This window comes from Hemibagrus wyckioides, unplaced genomic scaffold (genome assembly GCF_019097595.1).
Source record: "Hemibagrus wyckioides isolate EC202008001 unplaced genomic scaffold, SWU_Hwy_1.0 Contig5, whole genome shotgun sequence".
Classification (NCBI taxonomy): domain Eukaryota; kingdom Metazoa; phylum Chordata; class Actinopteri; order Siluriformes; family Bagridae; genus Hemibagrus; species Hemibagrus wyckioides.
The window spans coordinates 672768-698094 of record NW_026690807.1 but is presented as its reverse complement, the minus strand read 5'-3'; the positions used below and the strand labels follow the sequence as shown (position 1 = coordinate 698094).

The window sequence follows — 25327 nt, the reverse complement described above, 5'->3', positions numbered from 1 at the left end:
TGCTAAAGTTCATAAGAGTCTGAAGTGTGTGGATTTGGAGATCTCGCCTGCTTCAGACTCTGCACTGTACTACTGCGCCTTGCAGCCCACAGTGACAGGAAAGTCAACTTCACTGTCCAAAAATCTACAGAGACCTCAAACATGAAAGAGTTATTGATCCAGTAGAAATATATGTATATAACCATATATGAATACTTTATTTGAAGTGAATAGACAAAACATTCTAAGTGAATCCAAATACAGATAGAAAAGTTAGGTGTGTGTTTGAAGAAGCCACATGTTCACTCCCTCTGCAGTATTAAGTGCAGTTCTCATAAACAATAGTGGCAGGTGTGATGGTTTATTTACTTAATGACAGTGTAAAGATCACATGCTGGAAAATTTGGATATTGTAAACTTTTTTGACAAGCAGCTGATTTGACTTTTTTTTTTTTAAATTTATTTGTTTGTTTGTTTGCTTGTTTGTTTGTTTGTTTTACTGAGCATGAGATTTAATGTGTTCATCATGTGTGTCTTTGCAGGGTCTTTAATATATTTTTGAGAATTACTGGATACCTGAAAGTATGTATAACTAAGAATAAGAATTGTGGAAAATAAAAACACAGTTTCCATCACACAATCAGGAAATAAATAAGCTCTACTGAAATAGTGCTCCATAATCCATTCTTGAGGTGGATGAGCTACAACAGCTAAAGACCACATGGGGTTTCATTCCTGTTCACCAAGAACAGAAATCTAAGACTACAGTAACAACCCTGTAAATGACATAAATCATACTAAAATATTTTTTAAAATCCATAGCTACCACATGGGACTCCATTACAGCTTCCTAGTGTCACCCTATCGAACAGATGAGACCTTGTAACAGTTACCAAACCATACCCCACCAGCCACCTGAGTTTCTTTAGCAACCAGCTAATTCAATTTTATTACCAACTGGAATCATTTTTAAACTTACTGCAAATATCACAGAAACTACTTGAAGCCTCATAATATTCACCAAGCTATACTGGAGCAACAGTACAGTTTCCAGCAAAGAAGCTACAATCCTGTAAACTTGACCTATACTGAAACCTCCACCTGACACTAAAGCAAGCTTGTTCTACAAGAATTGATTTTGATCTTCATGTCCACCGAGATTAATGACATATTTGGCCCAATGGCAAGAGCTGCTTGCTTGGTTCACACTTAGCGTCTGCGTTCCAAAAAGGTTCGAATCCCACAGGAGCCCTCACTTTATTGTTAACTTGACTTTGTGTAACCGAGTTCCTTTTACTCAGACCCCAGTCCATATGAACTTGAAGGTCACAGAGAGTTACAGAGTACAGTGAACCTCCATTGGCACACAGCAAGCGGAACAGGGACGACCTGGCTCGTTGGTCTAGGGGTATGATTCTCGCTTTGGGTGCGAGAGGTCCCGGGTTCAAATCCCGGACGAGCCCCGGTTTTACATGGAATAGAGTGGTTGGGACAAAACTAATGGAAACTTGCACTGCCGGCTTGGTTCTTGCTTGGAAGCTTGTTTCTCCAGAGGTCCAAGGAGGTTCAAATCCCACTGTAATTACCTCTGAAAATTAAAGCTCCAACCTGGAGCCTATCTCTGGAATACAGGGAGCGGGATGGAGAATGTCACACTTTGTGGAGACATGAACCTCTGAAATATTAATATAATAGAGTACAGAAAGACCTCAGAATATTGTCATTTTACTAACACCATTCATCATGTTCACTGTTATATTCATGTGTCTGTGGCTTTCATTAGGTAAGTTAACATTGATCTTTTCAGAAAGGAGATAATAAATTAATGATTAATTAGCCTGTGTGATGTTAAGAAAAAATAGAATATGACTTATATAACTAAAAACTAAAAAATTATTTTGTTCTCTTCTCTATAACAGGTGACTCCATGGCAGATTTATTAGAACCACTTTTCACTCATAAAGTTGTAGATGAAGGTGATGATGTTACTCTGTCCTGCAGCAACAAAGACAGTGGTTCAGTAAACAGTCTACAATGGTACAAACAACATTCAAAATCTAAACCTGAGTTCCTTTTTTTCATCACTCCATGTGGAGGTAAATCCCTATGCCACCATGTCTGTCTGCTAAAGTTGATGATAAAACTAAACAAGTGGATCTGATCATCTCCTCTGCTGCTTTTAATGTTTGATAATATACAATTAGAAGGTAATTTATTCATAATCACACTCTCTGGTATCACCCAGATGAGGATGGGTTCACATTTGAGTCTTCCTCATATCGTCTCACAGAGTTTTTTCTTGCCGCTGTTGCCTCAGAGTTGCTCATTAGGGGTAAAGTTAATTTTCAACTTTGAAATTTCTATTCTGAATTTCTGTATTTCTGTAAAGCTGCTTTGAGACAATGTCCATTGTTAAAAGTGCTGTACAAATAAAAATGAAGTGAACTGAATTGAATTGAACTGAATTTAATTACCTTTTGGTTATAGACACAGCAAATTTACTTATGAGAGATTTTGTTTAAATCTGGATCAGTTTCCTATGATTTTCCACAGCAAATTATCATAATTATTTATAAATGTACAAATAATTTAAAAACCACACAAACAGATAAAGGCTTATAGTATTGTATAGATGATGAATCTTGAAATACAACACCAGCCATAATGACTCTAGATTTCTGTCACTGACACTGTGTGAAGTGATCTGTACAAAATAACACTAAAACAGCATCACTTCCTGGGTGTGTCCTTCTAGAGACGTGTAAAGTTCAGCACATACAGCACTATTATACAGAATCCTCACAGAGCTGTGTTCAGAAATGGATCAACTATACAACTTACTGTACATAGTGAGATACATACCACTGATTCACACTCTAGTTACAGGTCATTCATTTTCATCAGTTTATCAATAGTTTTAACTATCACAATCATATTTAATCAGTTAATTAATTACATTAATTAATAACCATGTTTTTTTGGCGACGCTACCCATGCACTTGGAGGGTTGTGGGGCTGTGGTCAAGGGAGGCCTGCCAGGTCGGGAAAGAGAGGCACTCTGGCAGGCGGTCGCAATGGTTGTACCACGCATGCTTCCATTACCAGACGTGATTCAAAATCCAAACCCAGGAAAGGTTTGAAAGGCTTAAGCTCTTGTTGACAAGGTTTGCTGATATGAACTTGCATCCCAGTCTGTTGCAATCAATTCAATTCAATTCAATTTTATTTGTATAGCGCTTTTAACAAAGAGCATTGTCTCAAAGCAGCTTTACATGAGAAACCACATAAGAAAACAACAAACATATGAACAGACAAACAGACAAACAGTCCTAGATGTTATCCCAAGTGAGCAAGCCTGAGGTGACTGAGGCAACTGTGGCAAGGAAAAACTCCCTTAGATGGTATGAGGAAGAAACCTTGAGAGGAACCAGACTCAAAAGGGAACCCATCCTCATTTGGGTGACAATTGTGTGATGTAGATACAGCATGTGTATAGTGTTATGTGAATCAATAAGGAGGTTGTTGTCCATGGCGCTGCTTGAATATCCCAATCCTCACAAGCAGAACCCGGCTGGAGCTGGTCCATCTCCGGATGCCACTGGAGCCGGCACAGTCTCTGTATGCCTCGGGATGGGTAGAAGAAAGGAAACAATGGAACAGCATTAGCGTAGCTGCTATTCATAATATTAGCAGTACTAGCTGAATGTGCATTTAATCAGATGTACTGGAGTGCAAGGTTATGGGAAGTGTTAGATGTATGCCTGACTAAAGAGATAAGTCTTTAGTCTACATTTAAACTGGGAGACTGTGTCTGAGCCCCGAACACAGTCAGGAAGACTATTCCAGAGTTTTGGAGCTAAATACGAAAACGCTCTACCTCCTTTTGTGGACTTTGATATTCTGGGAACTACTAGAAGTCCAGAATTTTGTGATCTTAAAGAGCGTGGTGGATTGTAATGTGTTAGAAGACTGGATAGATAGGTGGGAGCTAAACCATTTAGAGCCTTGTATGTGAGTAGAGCTAGTTTATAGTCAATTCTAAACTTAACAGGCAGCCAGTGCAGGGATGATAATATTGGGGTTATATGATCATATTTTCTTGATCTGTTAAGAACTCTGGCGGCTGCATTCTGGACTAACTGTAGCTTGTTTATTGAAGATGCAGGACAACCACCTAGTAATGCATTACAGTAGTCCAGTCTGGAGGTCATGAATGCATGAACTAGCTTTTCTGCATCAGTTACAGATAAAATGTTCCTAAGCTTGGCAATACTTCTAAGATGGAAGAAGGCTGTTTTTGTGATATTGTAAATATGGTTTTCAAAGGATAAGTTGCTGTCTAATATTACACCCAGGTCTTTCACTGTTGAGCTAGTAGTAACAGTGCATCCTTCTAGGTGCAAGCTGAATTGTGAGAGCTTCTGTGTACTAGTTTTTGGGCCAATAAGTAATATCTCCGTTTTTTCAGAATTTAATAATAGGAAATTATTGGTCATCCGATCTCTAATATCTTTAACACACTCAGTTAATCTAGACCAATTAGATATTTCACCTGGTTTTGATGAGATATATAAAGGTGCACGATCCGGGCCGCTGTCTTCGGGACTGTGCACTGCATTGATCTGCATGGATCTCCAGTGGCAACCCGTCAGCCTTACAGCATCTGTGTCCAACCAACATGGAAATACAGCCCACGGTTGCGAAACACCTAGACCCAGGGCTAGCTTTTCTCGATCCCCTCTAGCACTCCGAAGCATTCCGTACGCATGAGTTGTGGAAAAGACAAGGTTAAAGGGCACACAAGCGACGAGGATGGGATTCGAACCCACGCGTGCAAAGCACAATGGATTAGCAGTCCATCGCCTTAACCTCTCGGCCACCTCGTCAGACACAGGTGTGGCACCCACGACCAAATGTCCACAGAGGCCGCAACAATTCCGTAGCGGCGCGCCATAACTCAACGCGTTTAAACAAGCCTGTTCCCAAAGCAACTGGAGCCCATCCCACGTGCATTAGCAGTCTGTTTCCTTAACCTCTTGGCATCCTAGGTCACCCACATGACCTTACACCTCAGTGCACCTGGCACTTGCACTCCATTGCCCAAACCTCTTGGCCACCACTTCTTATGTCGATTTTTTATTCTTGGTTGAATTGTTGTTTTGTTGGTAGCTCGTAACCATGGTAAGGGCACGACTGATGCGGCTCACACACGCGGAAACCGTGATTTGCGTACCGTTCTGTGGTTGTTTGGACTTGCTGTTTGAAAAAGCGAGGTGTGAAACGAAGCAGCCAGCATTGACACCAGTTGCCGAAACCTGGGAGCTATTTCAGCACCTGGGTCTGGGGGCTCCGGTACCATGTGAGCTCGTTTTTTTTTTTGCAGCCAGCTAACAGCAACTCTTAAGCACATTTGCAGAAGGCACAGGAGCCAACACCCCTGTAAAGCCTTTGGGGTGCCAGAGCCCACAACCACTGCCTTGAAAAGGCTCAGCTGGCAGCGGTGGGATTTGAACCCACGCCTCCGAAGAGACTGGAGCCTAAATCCAGCGCCTTAGACCACGCGGCCACGCTACCCGAGGGCTCAGTACTTATAGACCTCTGTGGAGAGCACACTGACATACTGTCTGGGTGTGTGGTACACAGGCTGCACAGATGAGGACAGACAAACTGTGCAGAGGGTGAAAAACAGCTCAAAAAATCATCGGCTGCCCTCTGCCCTCCTTGGATGACATGTCCAGGTCCTGCTGCCTCAGCAAAATCAAGGCCATCACAGGAGACTCCTCACATCCTGCTCATCACTTGTTTGACCTGTTGCCATCTGGGTGGCGCTTCAGGTCAACAAAGTCTCACACCACCAGACTTACAAACAGCTTCTTCCCCTGGGCCATTCGGACTGCAAACAATCACTGAACACACACACACACATTCTACCTAATAAAATGTGCAATTCTACTGTGCACTTTAATCTGTCTGTGAATTGAGTACAAGTTATAACTTAATATTGGCTTTGCACAAATTAGATTTCAAGCAAATATATAATTGGGAACATTTTGTTGCAGCTTTATGAATGTTCTGCTTATATTGCAGTAGCCCTTTAAAAAAGGGTACAAGTATGCATATGTATGAAAGGAGAGTCCATAACCTGAGGTACTGAGATATTGAGAAGGGTTCAGTGAATTAATTCTATTTTTACATATGTTTCTTTATTGACATGCACAGCCAATTATTACAACATTATTACAACAATACTAATTCTAACAAAGTCCTGAATATGTACAATATGGCTATATTTGTGGACACCTAACCATCACACCAGTATGTGGGCATTCTCCAACCTGCTGCACAATTGTATAGGATGTTTTTATATTCTTACAAAAACATGTTCCAGCTCAATGAAGATGTTTATTACAAGTTTGGTGTGGAATAAATTGAGTGACCTGCACACAGCCCTGACCTCAAACCCACTCAACACTTTGGGATGAATTAGAATTCTGACTGCACCCCAAGCCACACATGCCTGATGTTTTAGGGCTGTATGGACACATGGACATACAGTATCTCACAAAATTGAGTACACCCCTCACAGTTTTGTAAATATTTTATTATATCTTTTCATGTGACAACACTGAAGAAACGACACTCTGCTACAATGTAAAGTAGTGAGTGTACAGCCTGTATAACAGTGTAAATTTGCTGTCCCCTCAAAATAACTCAACACACAGCCATTAACGTCTAAACCATTAGCAACAAAAGTGACTACACCCCTAAGTGGAAATGTCCAAATTGGGCCCAAAGTGTCAATATTTTGTGTGGCCACCATTATTTTCCAGCATTGCCTTAACCCTCTTGGGCATGGAGTTCACCAGAGCTACAGGTTGCCATATATTTACAAAAATGTGAGGGGGGTACTCACTTTTGTGAGATACTGTATATTGCCACCTACTGAACAATCATCTAATTTTTAATATTATTAGTGTATATTTTGCAACAAGTTTGAAGTAATATCTAAATAATGCTAGTCTAAGTAGATTGATTGATAATGTTAAATTGCCCCTAGGTGTGAATGGGTGAGCAAATGGCTGTGTGTGTGTGTGTGTGAGAGAGAGAGAGAGAGAGAGAGAGAATTATTTTTTTCAATTATATTTCTGCACATATATAAATTTGGTAAGTTAAAAAACAATTTTTTTGGTGTTAAGGTTTTTCTCTTCAGTGAACACAAGATGGCGCAGTCACTTATCTTAATGTTGGTCTAGAACTAGAGCACAACACAACCTGCTCACATTCTCTGAGACATAGAGTATACTTGTTCTTCTATCATACATACTGCTGATATAATATCCTAACCCCTGCCCTGGTTACTCTTAGTGCCTAAGCTAATTTCAGAGATATCATTCTGAATAAACAACACAACTGTCCACTTAACACTAAACTGTCATAAGAATAAATAATCATCTAATGTCATTTCTTTGGCACCTGCTGTGTCAGAAACATTAAAAACTAGAAACTTATATGTGAATGTGCCTTTATTCTTCTTTCTCTTCTTCTGATGCTACTGTGAGTACAGGAAAGTTTTATTTTTCAGATTTAACTGTTAGAGCTGAGAAATAAGGGATTAATTCAACCTTAATTACCAAGGGAAAATACTCATTTCTTCCTCATTCTTAAATAAATCATATTCTCTTCCACTTAGTGTTTCTAACATTTATCTGCTGCTGGTGTTTACACAAACTTTCTCTAATTTAGAGATATCACTAACATATGTAAAATAACATAAATACATTAATTTCCTACTTTCAGTATGTGTTTACTTAAATGTCCTCTGGACAGGTTCCCCATATGAGGCTGAATGTAAAGCCAGGATGTTTCAGTAAGAATCAACAATCTGACAACATTGGTGACACTGTCATGTGATGCTGTGGGGTGGAGCAATTTTGAAGCTTTATGGTGTTAACATATTAGATTACAGAAAGATCTCCACTATTTTCACTGAGCTAAGACCAGTCATCATGTTCACTGTTATATTCATGTATCTGTGGCTTTCACTAGGTGAGTTAACATTGACTTTTTGTCATTGCAGAAATATTAACTATATTATATTAAATATTAGTCTGTGTGGTGATGCAGTGTGAAAATGCAGAGTGTGGGTCTGACTTAAGTATTTCCTGTTGATTATTTAAAGTTTAAGAACATTATGATCTCTTCTCTATGACAGGTGACTCCATGGCAGATTCAATAGAGTCAGATTTCCCTCATAAAGCTGTAGATGAAGGTGATGATGTTACTCTGTCCTGCAAATACAAACCAAGCTTTACAGGAAACAACCTGCACTGGTACAGGCAATATCCAAAATCTAAACCAGAGTTCCTTCTTATTGTTGACCAAAAAGGAAATTTAATTTCCAACACTGTCCCAAGAATGTCTGCTAAAGTTGATGATAAAACTAAACAAGTGGATCTGATCATCTCCTCTGCTGCTGTATCAGACTCTGCTCTATACTACTGTGCGCTGAGGCCCACAGTGACAGGAAATCCAGCTGCACTGTACAAAAACTTTCACACAGTTTTGTTATATTGAAAGCAGTTCTGCTGATGACGTTGAGCTGCTATTTACATGCTATTTTTGGCGAATTCTGTCTCTCTTGCAATTTATAAAGGGTTCATTAATATATTATAGTTTGACAAATGTTGGATTATTAGGAGATAGCTAATTGTTTAAGCTTCATTAACCACTTTATCCTGTTCAGAGATCTATAGCTTTTCTTGGCAACACTGGAAATGAGAGAAACCTGAGCTCAATCTCGAACTGGGGACCATGGAACTGTGAGGCAGCAATACTATCTGATGTCTTTGTCTGACAGTTCATCAGTGCCTGAAAAGTAAAGATTAGTTAAATATTTTGCATTCATTAATGGTATAATTTTTGGTTTAGAGAGGGATTATTAATATAACTTTTAAAAGTAGCTTTTCCTTATTTTGGTATTCAATCTTCTTGGGGATTTCTTTAGATGCTCTGATGAGTCTACATGCAGAAAGAAGAAGAAGAGGCTTAAAGCCATGTAAAAGCAACAATCCACAGGTTAAAAAATACATGACTGTTGGCATCACAGTGATGACAGTTTTTATGGTGCATCACATAGGATCTTATCTGAGCCAGAAAATCCCAGAAGTGTCTCAATTTCATGTAGAGATAGGAGAGCAGACCCCTCTCTCCCATCCTCATCATTACATTCAGGGAAATATTGATAGCATCATGTGAAACTATTCAGCTGTTTAATATTAAACTGCACTCCGTGTCAGAGCAGAAGACTCTATGGAAGATAATGAAAACCACTAGAAAGATGATTAGGGTCTATCTATCCACCATTGAGGATCCTTACCAGAAAATATATACAACTTTGTGGATGTTGCCTCCGAGCCTCTTCCAGACACTTTACTCTGATAGTCAGGTATACATCTTTATACACTGATGATACTATTCCATATTCCTTGATAACCTGGAAATAAAAAGTAAAAGCTTGGTTCAATCATCACAGCAGAATTTTACAATATACAATATACCAACACTATATCATGGAAGGCAGCACTGAATCTTTTGAGTTTGTTGCAGTGAACAACAGCAAGTTCACCACCACTGCCTTGAAGAGGCAAAAACTAACACATAATGTATTACAGTGTTACAGAGAAAAAATCCTTTATAAATATATGAAGTGCAAAGTTTAAATACTCTTTCTGATGACTCAAGCCTCTTTTTGTCTGTGAACATTTCTTTGTGTCTTAAGGTTTTTCTCCTTGATGAACACAAAGATGGTGAACTCAGTTATCTTATGATGGGCCGAATACTAGAGCAGCATATAAACCTGCACATTCTTTTCACATACTTTTCACAATAAACCCTCTGTGATATAGGCTCTACCTCTACTTCTATCATACATACTGCACAAATATTATCTTAACCCCTGCCATGGTTCATCTCAGTAGTAGATAATTTCAGATATACCAGCTCACATAAAACAACTGTCCACTTTAGACTAAACTGTGTTTTTAAATCTCTAGTGCAGTTGTACAAATGCTGTATTTTTCATATGTAACTACCTTTAACCTTGTGTTGTTAGAGTCTTCCAGTCCACCTCACTCCTGAATGTAAAGCCACACTGCTGACACTGTCATGTGATGCTGTGGGGTGGAGCTTCATGAACCTTTATGATGTTAACATTTGCAAGAAATTTGACAAAAAAAAATTTTCATTCAAAAAATGAATTCAATAAATCCTGGATTCAAATGTAAGAATCAACAATCAGCCCTGTCATGTGATACTGCAGGGTGGAGCTTCAAGAAGCTTTATGAAGATCCAGAGAGCAAAAGGAAAACAAAACCTCCTAAAAAGCTAAACAAAATAACACAAAAAAGAGAAAGAAAAGATAACAAATCCATAAAGTGATATAATACACAAAATAAAAAACTTTTAAAAAAGAATAAAATGGTGTGAGCTAACACAGGCTCCCGTGTTCCATACACAACAAAAGACAAGACATTAGGGAATTTAATTTCTTTACTGAAGCAGAGTGATGTCTAGATCAATAACAAAAAGAACTGTACATGTTACATGCATACTTTTATAAGGTTTTATGAAGTAACTGAAGTTGATTTTAAATAGTCAGAATGTAATGAATGAATATTAGCTATACAAAATTTAGCAATTACCATTTATCCATTTATCCAGTGGTATCCTGGCTAATCTGTCCTACTGAATAAATTTAGAAATTAACTTTATTCTACATTAAAATCATCTATTGAAAGTAATTGAATGAAAATATCCAGAAAACAGCGCCAGTTTCTGTTGTTCCACAAGGAGGCAGAATAAAACAATAAACCCAGCCACTAATAAACATGTGCTGCTGTCACTCTGTAACCATGTCTCTATCAGGAAATGTTCAAGAAACTCAACATTGTAGATTTTGTACCTATGATGTGGATTTTTATTTTTTACCTAATGAAATCATCACATTAAAGATAAAGCTTTCAGATAAAAGCTGATAAATGAACACATTTAAGTGTAATGTTGTTAGTCACATAAATACACAAACAAGTAATTAATTGATTAATTGATTTATTGATTGTCTAAACCACTTGATATTTGACTAAGAGTCCAATAAAGAGTTAGAGACCCCTGGTATAATATGTAAAACCTTAATTATTAGATGAATGATAAATGTCTTGTTCCACATGTGAGACTGAATGTAATGTCAGGATGCAGTAAAGAATCTGTCAGTAAAACTGGTGACACTGTCATATGATGCTGAGGGGTGGAGCTTCATGAACCTCAGAAATGTTAATATAATAAAGTACAGAAAGACCTCAGAATATTGTCATTTTGCTAACACCATTCATCATGATCACTGTTATATTCATGTGTCTGTGGCTTTCATTAGGTAAGTTATCATTGACCTTCTCAGAAAGGAAGTGTTACATTAATGATTAATTAGCCTTTATGATGTTAAGAAAAAGTATAATATGAGTTATATAACTGAAAAATAAAAATTATTATGTTCTCTTCTCTATGACAGGTGACTCCATGGCAGATCCAATAGAGCCACGTTTCCCTCATGAAGTTGTAGATGAAGGTGATGATGTTACTCTGTCCTGCAGCTACAAAGACTTCAGTGGTGCAGTAAATAACTTGCAATGGTACAAACAACATCCAAAATCTAAACCTGAGTTCCTTTTTTACATCTTACCGAGTGGAGATAAAACTGACCCTATGCCACCACGTCTGTCTGCTGAAGTTGATGATAAAACTAAACAAGTGGATCTGATCATCTCCTCTGCTGCTGTATCAGACTCTGCTCTATACGACTGTGCTCTGGTGCCCACAGTGACAGGAAATCCAGCTGCACTGTACAAAAACACTGACACAGTTTTGTTATACTGAAGGTAGATAAACTGCTTAAACTCAATAATTTACATTCCTTTAAATCAGGAACTCTGCTAGTTTTTGACTCTCACAATTTTCAAGTGAAATAAACTCACACAGCAGAATAAACTCATGAACAGGATATTATTGTACATCTCTCCACTATAGATAGTCTTTTTGGAGTCCTAATTTACTAAAAAAAATCAAATGTACATTAAATAATTGCTTAAATTGACTGTTGTTAGTTTTTAAATGCATTATCATACTAAATATTTTACAGTAATTCATTACATACAACAGTCTGACATAAGATCAGCAAACTTCCATGTATTTATTTTATTTTGCTCTCTTTTGGTCATCATCATGAGGAGACTCTTGCAGAAGACTGAACAGGAGTTGTTTGTTCTCTGATATAACTGAGGATAGCTAGCTAGCAAGCTAACATTAGCTATATCTGTTTATAACAGTAGCTTGCAGAGTCAAATGCTGCACTCATACAGTAGTTCAGAATTATCAGCTAACAAAAACACAAAACCTCTTGTTACCTATACAGCCTGAATACAAGTATAGCTTTTCTATTCCACTTTCTACTCAAAATAAAATAGAAAAAACTTGGAAATGTATTTAGTTTAAAAAGTTAGTATCAAAGGATAAAGTACTGTGAGTTATTGTGTCTTTTTGGTGTTAGAGTCATGAGTCAGATGCAGTGGGTTGATCAGCAACAGTGGAATAGTTCTGTGTTGTATTAGTGACTCAGTTCACTGTCACTGATACTGTGAAGTGATGATCTGTGTAAAATTATGCTCCAACAGCATCACTTCCTGGGTGTGTCCTTCTAGAGACGTGTAAAGTTCAGCACATACAGCACTATTATACAGAATCCTCACAGAGCTGTGTTCAGAAATGGATCAACTATACAACTTACTGTACATAGTGAGATACATACCACTGATTCTCACTCTAGTTACAGGTCATTTATTTTTATCAATTTATTAACAGAACTCATTATTACAATAATATTTAATCAATTAATTCAGTGCATTAATTAATGACCATGTTTTCTATTATTCATCTAGTCATTTATTGAATTTTAAGTCAATATTTGGTTTAAAAAAACTATTCCACTTACATATTTTTTTATATTCTTTTCACACCAGGCAGTTTTGCAAATAAAATTGGACCAACAGATGAAGATGCCAACATTGTCAGGAAAGAAACAGAGACTGTTACTCTGAAATGTTCATATGAGTCAAGCAGTGAAGACATTCATCTTTACTGGTACAAACAATATCCTAACAGCGCACCACAGTATTTACTGTATAAAGGCGCAAGGTCAAGATCTGACCAGAGCACTCCTGATGATCGTCGATTAGAGAAAAAACCAGCAGAGACTCTACTGAACTCACTATCAGAGGTCTAAAGCTCTCAGATTCTGCACTCTATCTTTGTGCTCTTTGTGGTCATTTTGAATGAATCCGTAATATGATTCGGGAGTGATTCGTTCATTTTGTATTGACCGCGCATGCGCAAGATCCTATCTGGGTCTGTGCTGGGAAACTTGTTCGTCACGTGACAGCCTCATAGGCTACGGCTCTGCAGTCACTACCGTCTTCGGGTCGGATTCGTTCGTTCCTTCATCACACTTCCCGGCTCAGTATCTTACAGTCCATAATACTAATGTAATGTTGTATAATATTTAGGAATGATCATAAAATTATCAAAACTTCCGCGGATTTCTGCAGGACTTGAAGAGCTGGACACTGGGTGAGATCGCCTGTGCTGCAGGTCTGTCAGTGTGTGTGTGTGTGTGTGTGTCTAAATAGTGCCCTTTGCACAAACCCATTTGTTTTGGGTTTTCTGTTTGTTAATGTATTAGTTATCACACTATGCATTTTGGGCTGGTATTTTATTTTATTTCATTTTTAAATGGACGGGTTTTAAGCTGTAGCTGGGCTGGAAATCTTAGGTCCAATCCGGAAATCACTGGTTACTATGGTTACCGCGTCCTGCGGGGAGAAAGAGCTCCTTCTGACAACACTCAGCCCCTCACGGTAGGACGATCTTTATCCTTTAATGTCACACTGATTTTACAATAAATGTACAATAAATATATAATATAATATAACATAATATACAATACAATGTAATATTTACCCCAGTAGTAGGACACTTTCAAGAACCCTGTGTTACTTCCTCCTCTCCAATAACTCACAGTGGCAGGGTAGCAGTTCGGTAGTTCAGTGTTCGAAAAAAAGGATGAGACGGACAAAGTTAGCCGATGCATGCCATTTTACTTCCCTCAAAATTTACTCCCGGATGGAATAACTGACATGAACTCTAACATAAATAGCAAATAAGCTTTTATTTCTCTGCTTTCCAAACTAGATGAACCGCGAGCGCACACACACTTCTGAGCACATTGTTCCGCACTACTCTACCCATAATGCATTTCACTCAGGACTACAACCTCCCTGTAGACAGTGGTCTTAAAGCAACAGCTCTTACTTTACCCCACTCCCGCAACACTACCCCCACTCTGGATGGTGATTAAACCCTTAACACCACTCCAGCAACATAGTATGACGGATACACGGCACATCAACACACACATTAGCCATGATATTATCATAGATCTACGGTGTAAATGAAAGGCAGAAATACATTCAACACAATGTCCAACCATTGGCCTACCCCCCATTTGGTTGTTAACAGTCCCTGTCGAATCCTGTTGCAGCATGCTACCCCCACTCGACTGAACATTCTCTGTGTGTCCTGCTCTGTCATCGGTTCAGCGGGATTATCCATGAGAGGCGTGCTGTTCGTGCCACTGGAATTTTCAGTTTCCTCTGCTAAGAGACAAGACAGATTCAGGTGAAGTCCAGTTCCATCAGCTTCCAGGCTTAGGGCAGGAACTTCCTGAGGTTGCCAACCGTCCGAGTCTTTAAATACCCAGCTGTTCTCCAAGGGTTGCAGAGAATGGTAGGGTTTGGGCTTGTCATGATGAACGACCTTTACTTTGGTCCTAGGATTTCTTTGGATTCAGTACACTAGGTTGTCAAGATGTCCCAAGATAAAGTAAGGGCCATCGTAGTTGGGGAGAAACTTCCTGATCTTGTTTTTCACTTGCTTGGTTCTTTTGACAAGATACCACACTGCATCACCGACCTTGTAGCATGTTCTGGTCACTCGCTTATCATACTGTTTAGCACGCTCCACAGATTGGCCTTGTGCATTCCTCGCCACCTGATTTGCAAACTCCAAACTTTCTCTCATCTGAATCACATATTGTGGGACTGATTCAGTCACTGTGTTGCTTAGGGGCTTCCCTGTGATGAGGTCGATGGGCTCCATTATCTCCTGGCTGAAAAGCATCATGTTTGGGGTAAGCCCAGTCGAGCTGTGTTTGGTCACTCTGTAAGCCATTACAGCATAAGGAACCATAAGGTCCCACTCCCAATGACATCGCACGGAGGTCGTGGCTAGGATTTTCTGTAGAGTGGCATTAAGCGCTCTGCGCTCTAGACTGTTGAGTCGTCCGTGGGCATAACCAAAAAGATTAAGCATATCGCCTATAGACTCAATGAATTTGTGTTAAGGTGCCCATTGATGGCCAAGAACATATTCCAAACACCTCCACCATCTACAAGGACTGTCTCCACATTTAAAAAATTCCCTTGATCATTATACCAGCTCTACTCACAGGGACTCACTAAATAAAAGTATTAGCAACGACAACAATGTAATCCAGGGTAAGACCTACCTTTGTCCTCCGACAGCCTCACTTATCTGTGGAATGGATTAAACAACGTGGTGAATTTACAAAGATGGGTAAATTGTGGCCTTGAAGGGATGCTCTTGGATAGCAAAGATGCTCAAATAGGCTTTGGCTTTCAAGGGGCGACTGATTTGTGTTAAGGTGCCCAGAGTCTGCTATGAACAAATTCCACACACCCTGCACCAACAAGGACTGTCTTCACAGTAATATGTTACCCTGATCATTATGCCACGTCTACCAGCAGGGACTGTTTTCATTGTAACAAATAATTCCCACACCAGTAGACCACCTAGACCAGTTGACACTCTTTTCATTGGGACCAAGCAGAGTGCGTTAGAGAATTTTATTGCGGATCAGACGGCCCCCTGGACGAATCCGCATACCGCTGCCTGAATCCGCTGATTCAGGTATCCTTAACTGGTTAACAGTTTACAACATTAAAAGTTGTCTGGAAATGACCAAGCCTACAAACGATATCATGTGTAGATAATCCCATCGCAGTAGGAAACTGCAGATTGACTTTTAATCTATGCACCCTTGGTCCAATATTAAAATGACAGGTTTAAAATGCTTTGAAAGGGCAACCTGTTGTCAGTTGCTAGTTCTTACCTGTGGGGGTATAGCTCAGTGGTAGAGCATTTGACTGCAGATCAAGAGGTCCCTGGTTCAAATCCAGGTGCCCCCTGATGAATTTGCTTTGCAGTACCTTTAAATTGCTCGACCTGTCCATCTGACTGAGGTCAGAAAGGTGTTGTGTTTTGTTTTTAGGTTTTGTCAATGTCTAGCAACTCACACATGCTCTGGAAGACCTCTGATTCAAAATTGGTGCCTTGGTCACTATGGAGTGTAAGTGGTGCCCCATAATGTGCGTGTGCGACACCAAAGTGAAACATCTTCTCACATTTGGTACCAACAATACCTGGTCCACAACCAAGACAATGTTCACTCCACACCGAAATGTCCACCCACTGGCTCCTCGTGCATCTGGCGCATTACATCTTCCTGGAAAACTCGCGGCAGGATTATCTGGGGATAAAACTCAGGGCCCTCATTCAGGTACAGTCTTTGCCACTGGCTTCAGTAGGCTTTTGTTGCTGGGCCATAGGGGGACACATTCTCCCAGGAAGGTCATTCATTGGCTTCCTCCATACACCTCTTGATGGGAGCAATTTCCGGATCGGCTGTCTGAGCAGAACGCAGTTCCCTTGTTGTACTTGAGAAAGCACAGGTCTGATTCCGAAATTGCTAGCATCTGTGTCCAGAACAAGATCACCAATGTCCATAGGGTAGCCAAGGATGGGGGTGGTAGTGAGCAGCTTCTTTAACTCATCAAATGCCTGTTGGCTCTCAGGGGTCCAGTGAAATTGGGCATGTTTCCTCAACAGGTTGTGAAGGGGCTTTGCAACTGCAGCAAAATCTTTGACAAACCGCCTGTAGTAGCATGCAAGACCCACAAACTGTTGAACTTCGTGAACACTCACAGGCTGTGGCCATTCTTGAATTTCCTGCACCTTCTCTGGGTCGGCGGCTATACCATGCTCTGAGACGACGTGGCCAAGGTAGACTACCTGGCAGCAGAAGAGACAACATTTTGCAGGTTTCAGCTTCAGGTTCGCTTGGCGCAGCCTTTTGAACACCTGTCTATCTTACATTAGAGCGAGCAGAAAATAAAACAGGATGGCAAGAGAACATGTTACCGCTGCAGAAAGAGTGGTCATCCGGCACAAGAATGCTGGTTCAAAGACAAAGACTGCAGAAACTGTGGAAGAAAGGGACACGTTGAGAGTGCATGTCAAAGCAAAAAGCTGACCATAAATGAGAAAGTAAAGCCAACTAAACAGGTGGAACAAAAAGAAGGATATGTCAGGAAATTTAACCTCAATCAAGTAGAAAATACGGGGAAACAAGAGGATGAATCTGAAGAAAATGACTTCTCACACATAATGTCTGTGTCTTCAAATTCTGATGGCTACTGGGTGACGCCACTGTTAAATGGGGAGGCCGTCCCTATGCAGGTGGATACAGGAGCAGCTGTATCACTCGTGACTGAGTCAACTTACAGAGAGAAGTGGCCATACCTCCATCCCAAGGAAGCAAAGCTGACTCTGAAATCATACACAGGAGAGCTTGTGCCTCTTTTAGGGGTGGTGGATGTAACTGTGAAGCTGAACAGCCAGAAGGTAAAATTACCACTATATATTGTGAAAGGTAGTAGTCACATTTGATGGGCCGAGCATGGCTAGAGAAAATAAAGTTAAATTGGCAAGAAGTGCACTTAGTAGCGAAAGAGTCTACCAGCTTACAAAACATCCTGAGGAAGCATGCAGAGGTGTTCGGAGATGAGCTGGGGAACATGAAAGACATCATTGTAAAGCTGGCCATTAAACCCGACAGTAAACCTAAGTGCCTTAAAGCCCGCCCTGTTCCCTATGCAACTAAGCCTAAGGTGGAAACAGAACTGGACCGCCTGGAGAACACTGGAGTACTGAAGAAAGTGGGCATCAGTGAGTGGGCCACACCTATTGTTCCTGCATTAAAAAAGGATGGAACGGTCAGAATTTTTGGCAATTTCAAGGTTACGATAAACCCTGTTTTAACTGTGGAACAGTACCCCTTGCCGTTAATTGAAGATCTTTTTGCTGGATTAGCGGGCGGCCAGAAATTCAGCAAAATAGACTTGTGTCATGCTTACCTTCAAATGCAGGTTGATCCTGCTTCCCAAGAGCTGTTGACCATCGTGACACACAAGGGCCTATATAGATATCAGTGGCTACCTTTTGGAATAACTTCGGCTCCAGCATTGTTTCAACATGCCATGGACCAGATCCTGAGTGGCCTAAATGGAGTATAGTGTTATCTGGATGACCTGTTAATCAAGGGAAAGATGATGAGGATCATCTCCATAACCTAAATACAACGCTACAGCGGCTAAAAGAGCATGGTCTCCGGGTAAAGAAAGACAAATGTGAATTTTTCAAACCCACCGAATGTCTTGGACACGTAATTGACAGCACTGGTCTCCATAAAGCTCCATCTAAGGTAAAAGCTATTATGGATGCACCGTCCCCAAAGAATGTGTGCCAGCTGAGCTCATTCCTGGGACTACTGACATACTACGCAAAGTTCATGCCAAACCTGGCCAGCAGGCTTCGTCCCCTACACGAACTGTTGAACTAGTCCCAACAATGGAAATGGTCCGACAGATGTGAGAAGGCATTCAGGGATGTGAAATGTGTATTAACACAGTCCAAGGCCCTCACACATTATAACCCTTCTATACCAATACAGCTGGCATGTGATGTTTCACCATACGGTGTCAGGGCGGTACTTTCACGTTATGCCATCCGGTGAAGAAAGACCAGTTGCTTTTGCGTCAAGGACCCTGAACTCAGCAGAGAGCAATTATGCCCAAATTGAATGAGAAGCTTTAGCGATCATATTTGGTGTCAAGAAATTTCATCAATACTTGTTCTGGCGCAGATTCACTCTACTTGCTGACCACTGACCACTTACCTCTATCTTTGGCCCTCAAACTGTCATTCCCTCACTGGCGGCAAATCGCGTGCAGCGCTGGGTTCTGTTCCTGTCGGCACATCAATACGACATCAAATACAGGAGATCTGAGCAGCACTGCAACACAGATGGACTGTCCAGGCTGCCCCTGCCGGAAACACCATCAGAAGGTGGTCAAGCTGACATCTTTTACTTCAAAGAAGTTCAAAGTGCACCTGTCACGGCGGCTCAAGTGAAACGATTCACCAGAACTGACCCAGTTTTGTCAGAAGTTTTGACCTGGATCTCTCAAGGCAAGAGAGGAGAGATGACAGAAAAATTAAAACCTTATCTGGTTCGGCAAAATGAACTAACTGTACAGTCTGGCTGCTTACTATGGGGTTATCGTGTCGTTATACCCCTGACTTTGAGGAACTTTTTGCTGAAGGAACTTCATGCAGGACATGCGGGAGTAGTGAGGATGAAAGAGATGGCACACAGCTACTTCTGGTGGCCTGGGATAGATGCAGAGATTGAAGAGGAAGCAAAGGGATGTCCAGATTGCCAAAATGTAAGAAACATGCCACAGATGGCCCCATTGTACCCATGGGACTTCCCAGAGGAGCCATGGCAAAGAAAACATATAGACTTTGCAGGTCCAATAGAGAGTCACATGTTTCTAGTGATTGTCGATCCTCACAGCAAATGGCCGGAGGTAGCAGTTATGAACAGCACATCCTCTGAGAAAACCACTGAAGAGCTTAGATCCACATTCAGTCATTTCGGACTACCTCAGCAGCTTGTAAGTGATAATGGCCCTCAACTGGTGTCAGAAGAGTTTCAGTCCTTCCTGTGTGTGAATGGGATTCAACACATAAGATCTGCACCGTATCATCCATCCACCAATGGCCTGGCAGAATGTTTTGTCCAGATTCTGAAGAAGGCCCTAAAGACATTTCAGGGTAAGGGTTCCCTAAATCAGCACTTGAACACTTTTCTGTTCTCTTACAGGAACACTCCCCATGCAGTCACGAAAGTCTCCCCAGCTACAGCACTGTTGAAATGACAACTGCGCAACAGACTGGATCTGTTGAGACCAAAAGGAACCAAACAGGTGGTCCTGTTACAGCAGCGTAGGCAGCTGGAGAGACGACGTAAGGCAAAATTTAGGAGTTTCAGCAGAGGTGACAGCATACTTGCTCTTAATTACGGGAAGGGAGAAAAGTGGGTACCTGCAACCATTCTTGCACAGACTGGCCCTGTTTCATACATTGTTGAAACTAAGGACAATCAGACATGGAGGAGACACGTTGACCAGTTATTGTCTTCAGCAATCTCCAGTGATAATCCCAGTGAATGGGAAGTTCAACAACAACACACGTCTCACATTGACTCTGGTAGGGATGTAGTACTAGAAATCTTGCCTGCACCACTTTCCAATAAAAGTCAGATAACTGTTCCCTCCGAGAATATATCTCCTACACCAGTGACTATTACAGACACTGTTGTAACAACACCTCCCGTGTCTGATCTTCATGGTTATCCGACCAGAGTGCGGAAACCACCACAAAGATTAGATCTCTAGTTAGTGGTTGACCCACAATGTTGGGGCAGAATAATCCCCAGGGTTCAATCAGGGAAACAAGGCAGTCTACCCTCTTTCCCCTAGTGTTAGAAGTTTTATATATATATGTTTAAAAAAAATGTATTTGTTGAGGTTGATGTTGAAAGTAAAAGGGGAGGAGTATGTTGTGTATTGCTATCAAAATTTCGCACAGTTTGGCCTTACGGCACTCCGTATTGATTCTCTGTTTTATTACATATGCGCAGTAGGTGTAAACAATGTTTTCCCCTCTTGTATCCGGTGCATAAGCAGTAAAGTTGTGTTATAGAAAAACTCCTGTCAGTCTCATCATTAAAAACAGTACATGGTCACTTTGTGCAGATGCAACAATTTACATGTATAAAAACAAACTAAGATTTGTCGTCAACAATTCACAACATTCAGAAGTGTCTAAATCAAGAGGTGTAGTATAATCTAGTGAAGAATATTTTCTAAGTTATCATAAAATAACATTGTCAATCATTCAGTGTGATGCAGTAATTACAACGAAAACATTACATCTAAAAAACCCAGGAATCACTCTGCCCCCTGGTGAGACATATTCTGATCAACAGTGTCAGCTGCAGGAAGTGTGGAGCTCCACAGGCTATGACAGTAAACTCCTTCAGCTTTATCTTTCAGCAGATTACCATCTCTATCATGCTGCTCTTTAATCTTTTACTGTTAATGCTTCTTCTAGGTATGTTCATCTTAATATTAGTTCTTATGACCAAGCTGGGACATGAAGTGTGAGAAATAGCACAGGGTTATATATATAGGAGGTAGAACAGAACAGTTGACATGACTCTGACTAAGTAAAAGTGGGTGGAGCTAGATGTGGTAAGATACAGTTTAGAAAGGAGTAAGAGCAAGAATCAAGGGGAAGGTGTACAGGACATTGGTGAGACCGGCCATGCTGTATGTTTTAGAGGCAGTGTCACTGAGGAAGAGACAGGAGTCAGAGCTGGAAGTAGCAGAGCTGAAGATGTTGAGGTTCTCTTTGGCAGTGACACGGTTGGACAGGATTAGGAACGAGTACATCAGAGGGACAGCTCATGTTGGATATTTGGGGGACAAAGTTAGGGAGGCCAGATTAAGATGGTTTGGACATGTCCAGAGGAGGGAGAGTGAGTATACTGGTAGGAGAATGTTGGACATGGAGCTGCCAGGCAGGAGGCAAAGAGGAAGGCCAAAGAGGAGGTATATGGATGTAATAAAGGAGGATATGAAGCTAGTAGGTGCAAGTGTTGAGGATGTAGAAGATAGGGATAGGTGGAGAGAGATGATTCGCTGTGGAGTCCCCTGAAGGGAAAAGCCGAAAGAAGAAGAAGAGGTTTCAAATATTATCTTCTGATTAATAATCAAGTATTTAAGTAAATCTAAAGTAATTTTGTGTGTTTACTTCCCTGTTAGGACAGGATGTACAACAAGACTTTCTTAATGGCCAATTCAGTGGAGTTGTTAAGTTTTACAGCTACTATCAACATCTGTTTTCTTGTGAGGAAAAAAAACATGGAAATGACAAATTCAACAGTATTTGAAAGAGAAATATATGGGGCCTATGAAGACATAGGTATTTGTATAAATATTTCTTCCATATTCCAAAATCAGTGTCACACAGTGCAATCCCAAAAACCACCTACTAAAGAAAGGAGAGAGAGAGAGAGAGACAGAGAGAGAGAGAGACCCCAAAACAAGTGTTGTAACTTTTAATGTCAAAATATCACAGAAAAATTGAGTAAATGGGATTAACGAATCCATTGCTTCTCAGGACCACATTGTTTTATTAATACAAAAATATTTCTACAAGCTTGATGTAAACAGTATTCAGAACAGCAGATCTGTCATGAATATACATAAATACAAGTAGGTGGAGCTAGAGGTGGAGATGTACATCAAATAGTAACACTGACATTCATTTCTAAAGCTAGAGGTTTGAACTAAACACTCAGGAAAACAATGTTGTTCCTCTTCGTGGTGTTTTTCACTCTTGCTGATGTTGGTAAGTCATATACACTGCACACAAAATATTATTTTTTCTAATTTATAAGACATAATTTTTCATGTGAAATGTGTCATTTATGATTAAAATATCACAATATTGTTGTAATGTTTTTATAGCAGAGGCTGCTGACAATAACATTAAACCAGATCAAACCAATGTATTTTCAATGGAAGGCAGCAACATCTCACTGTCCTGCACATATACTGGATCAGTTAACAGTCTCCACTGGTATCGACAAAAACCTGGATCAAGACCCGAGTTTCTGCTGCTGATTTATGAAAGCACTGAAACTGTCACTGAGGCTCAACCACCTCGTCCACGATTGTCCATAAAACTTAAAAAAGAGCAAGATAAAACGAATAAGAAAGTGGATCTGATCATCTCCTCTGCTGCTGTATCAGACTCTGCTCTATACTACTGTGCTCTGGAGCCCACAGTGACAGGAAATCCATCTGCACTGTACAAAAACTTTCACACAGTTTTGTTATATTAAAAGCAGCTCTTCCAATGCTTTAGAGAAAGTTACATGTCCTTTTGGGGGCTTCTATCTTTTTCTCTATTGGTCAGGGTCATAGTAGATACAGAGTCTGTCCAAGACATGAGGTGGGAAAACACCCTGAATGGGATGTCAGTCCTTTGCACTCCACAAACCCTTTCACACACTCATTCACACAGAAGTGCAATTTCTCCTAGCAAATCTTCCTACTGTCATGTTTTTTTTTGGAAGTGATGCAAAACTGCCCACAAACTGACACTAACCTAAACTCCTGTTAAAATCCTTCTGCTTAAAGTATTTTCTTGCAGTATGGAGTAATTTTTATAATAAAGAAAGATTTCTACCCTCATGGTACAATTCCATATTGACTGATAACAAGTGCACTAAAGACAAGGCTCAGGTCAATCCTCATAGCAGAATTCCACAATGCCAGTGGACTCATGATCCTCTCTGTTCTGTCTGGAGTAATTACACTGCAGATGAAGGGCATTTTATTGTCTAAGTGTCGTAACTTCACATATATAATAGTCAAACTAATCAGTTATAGCCCAATGTTCAACAAGTTCAACCTCAACAGAAGGAGATCATCTTCAAAACTAAGGATTATCTTATTATCAGTAAACCAATTCCTTGTATTTTCAAACAAGTAACTAGAACCGTCTTATTCATTAGTGCATTGTTGTCTTCTGATCTTTTGCAGTGTTCAGTGTGAGAAAGAATCATTATGTTGTGATTCATGAACAAGCGTCTGAGTAAATTTATCTAAAGGGAATTGTTTGTGTGTGTGTGTGTGTGTGTGTGTGTGTGTGTGTTTAATCCCCTGATAGGAATGGAAGTATGTCATGTGAACATAAAATATTTCTCAATGGCCAGTTCAGTTTAGTTGTTGAGATTTTTAACTGTTTTCAACATCTGTTTCCTTTTAGTTTTCTATTATTATTTCTTTTTGTATTTTACATTAAATAACGTAACCTGGTGTTGTAAATACAATTTACATGAAAGTTCTAATATATAATTACTAATCCACAGTATGAATATATATGTATGGCTGTATGAACTGTTTGCAGGTTTTTATTTTGTCCAAGTTAAGGTTTTTCTCTTCAGTGAACACAAGATGGCGCAGTCACTTATCTTATTGTGGGTTAAGTTCTAGAGACACTACCACACAACCTGCTCACATTCTCTGAGATGATGGAAGCTACTTTTCACAGTAAAACCTTTGTGACATAGAGTATACTTGTTCTTCTATCATACATACTGCTGATATAATATCCTAACCCCTGCCCTGGTTACTCTTAGTGCCTAAGCTAATTTCAGAGATACCATTCTGATTAAACAACACAACTGTCCACTTAACACTAAACTGTCATAAGAATAAATAATCATCTAATGTCATTTCTCTGACAAACAAAAGCACCTGCTGTGTCAGAAACACTGAAAACTGGAAACTTATCTGTAAATCTGCCTTTACTCTTATTTCTTTTCTTCTGATGCTATTGTGAGTTTAAACCTTAATTATCAAGTAAAAAAATTATTCCTTATTCTCAATTAAACCTGATTCTCTTCCACTTAGTGTTTCTATCATTAATCTGCCTGCTGGTGTTTATACAATAATTCTCTAATTTAGAGACATCACTAACATATATAATTAAAATACTGACAAAGTAATTATTAGATTAGATTTTTACTAGATTAAATTGATCATTTTTACATAAATACATTAATTTCCTGCTTTCAGTATGTGTTTACTTAAATGTGCTCTGGACAGGTTTCCCATATGAGGCTGAATGTAAAGCCAGGATGTTTCAGTAAGAATCAACAATCTGACAACAACATTGGTGACACTGTCATGTGATGCTGTGGGGTGGAGCAATTTTGAAGCTTTATGGTGTTAACATATTAGATTACAGAAAGATCTCCACTATTTTCACTGAGCTAAGACCAGTCATCATGTTCACTGTTATATTCATGTATCTGTGCCTTTCACTAGGTGAGTTAACATTGACTTTTTGTTATTGCAGAAATATTAACTATATTATATTAAATATTAGTCTGTGTGGTGATGCA

The 25327-nt window shown here is 39.8% G+C and overlaps 4 non-coding genes, 1 pseudogene and 1 gene segment (V, D, J or C); 4 read left to right on the top strand and 2 right to left on the bottom strand.

The window, feature by feature from the left end:
• Positions 1-1370: 1370 nt before the first annotated feature.
• On the top strand, positions 1371-1442 carry trnap-ugg (transfer RNA proline (anticodon UGG)). Its single transcript has one exon. It is a non-coding gene; the product is annotated as a tRNA-Pro (tRNA).
• A 280-nt stretch (positions 1443-1722) lies between these two features.
• Positions 1723-11907, top strand: LOC131350598 (T cell receptor alpha variable 12-3-like). The segment is given in 2 exon segments: positions 1723-1762; positions 11543-11907. Coding segments are annotated over 2 exon segments (405 nt in total).
• trnas-gcu (transfer RNA serine (anticodon GCU)) lies at positions 4784-4865 on the bottom strand. Its single transcript has one exon. It is a non-coding gene; the product is annotated as a tRNA-Ser (tRNA).
• On the bottom strand, positions 5472-5553 carry trnal-uag (transfer RNA leucine (anticodon UAG)). The gene has a single exon. It is a non-coding gene; the product is annotated as a tRNA-Leu (tRNA).
• A 4370-nt stretch (positions 11908-16277) lies between the features above and the next one.
• Positions 16278-16349, top strand: trnac-gca (transfer RNA cysteine (anticodon GCA)). Its single transcript has one exon. It is a non-coding gene; the product is annotated as a tRNA-Cys (tRNA).
• Positions 16350-17709: 1360 nt separating this feature from the next.
• Positions 17710-20217, top strand: LOC131350597 (uncharacterized protein K02A2.6-like; annotated as a pseudogene).
• The last annotated feature ends 5110 nt before the right edge of the window (positions 20218-25327 follow it).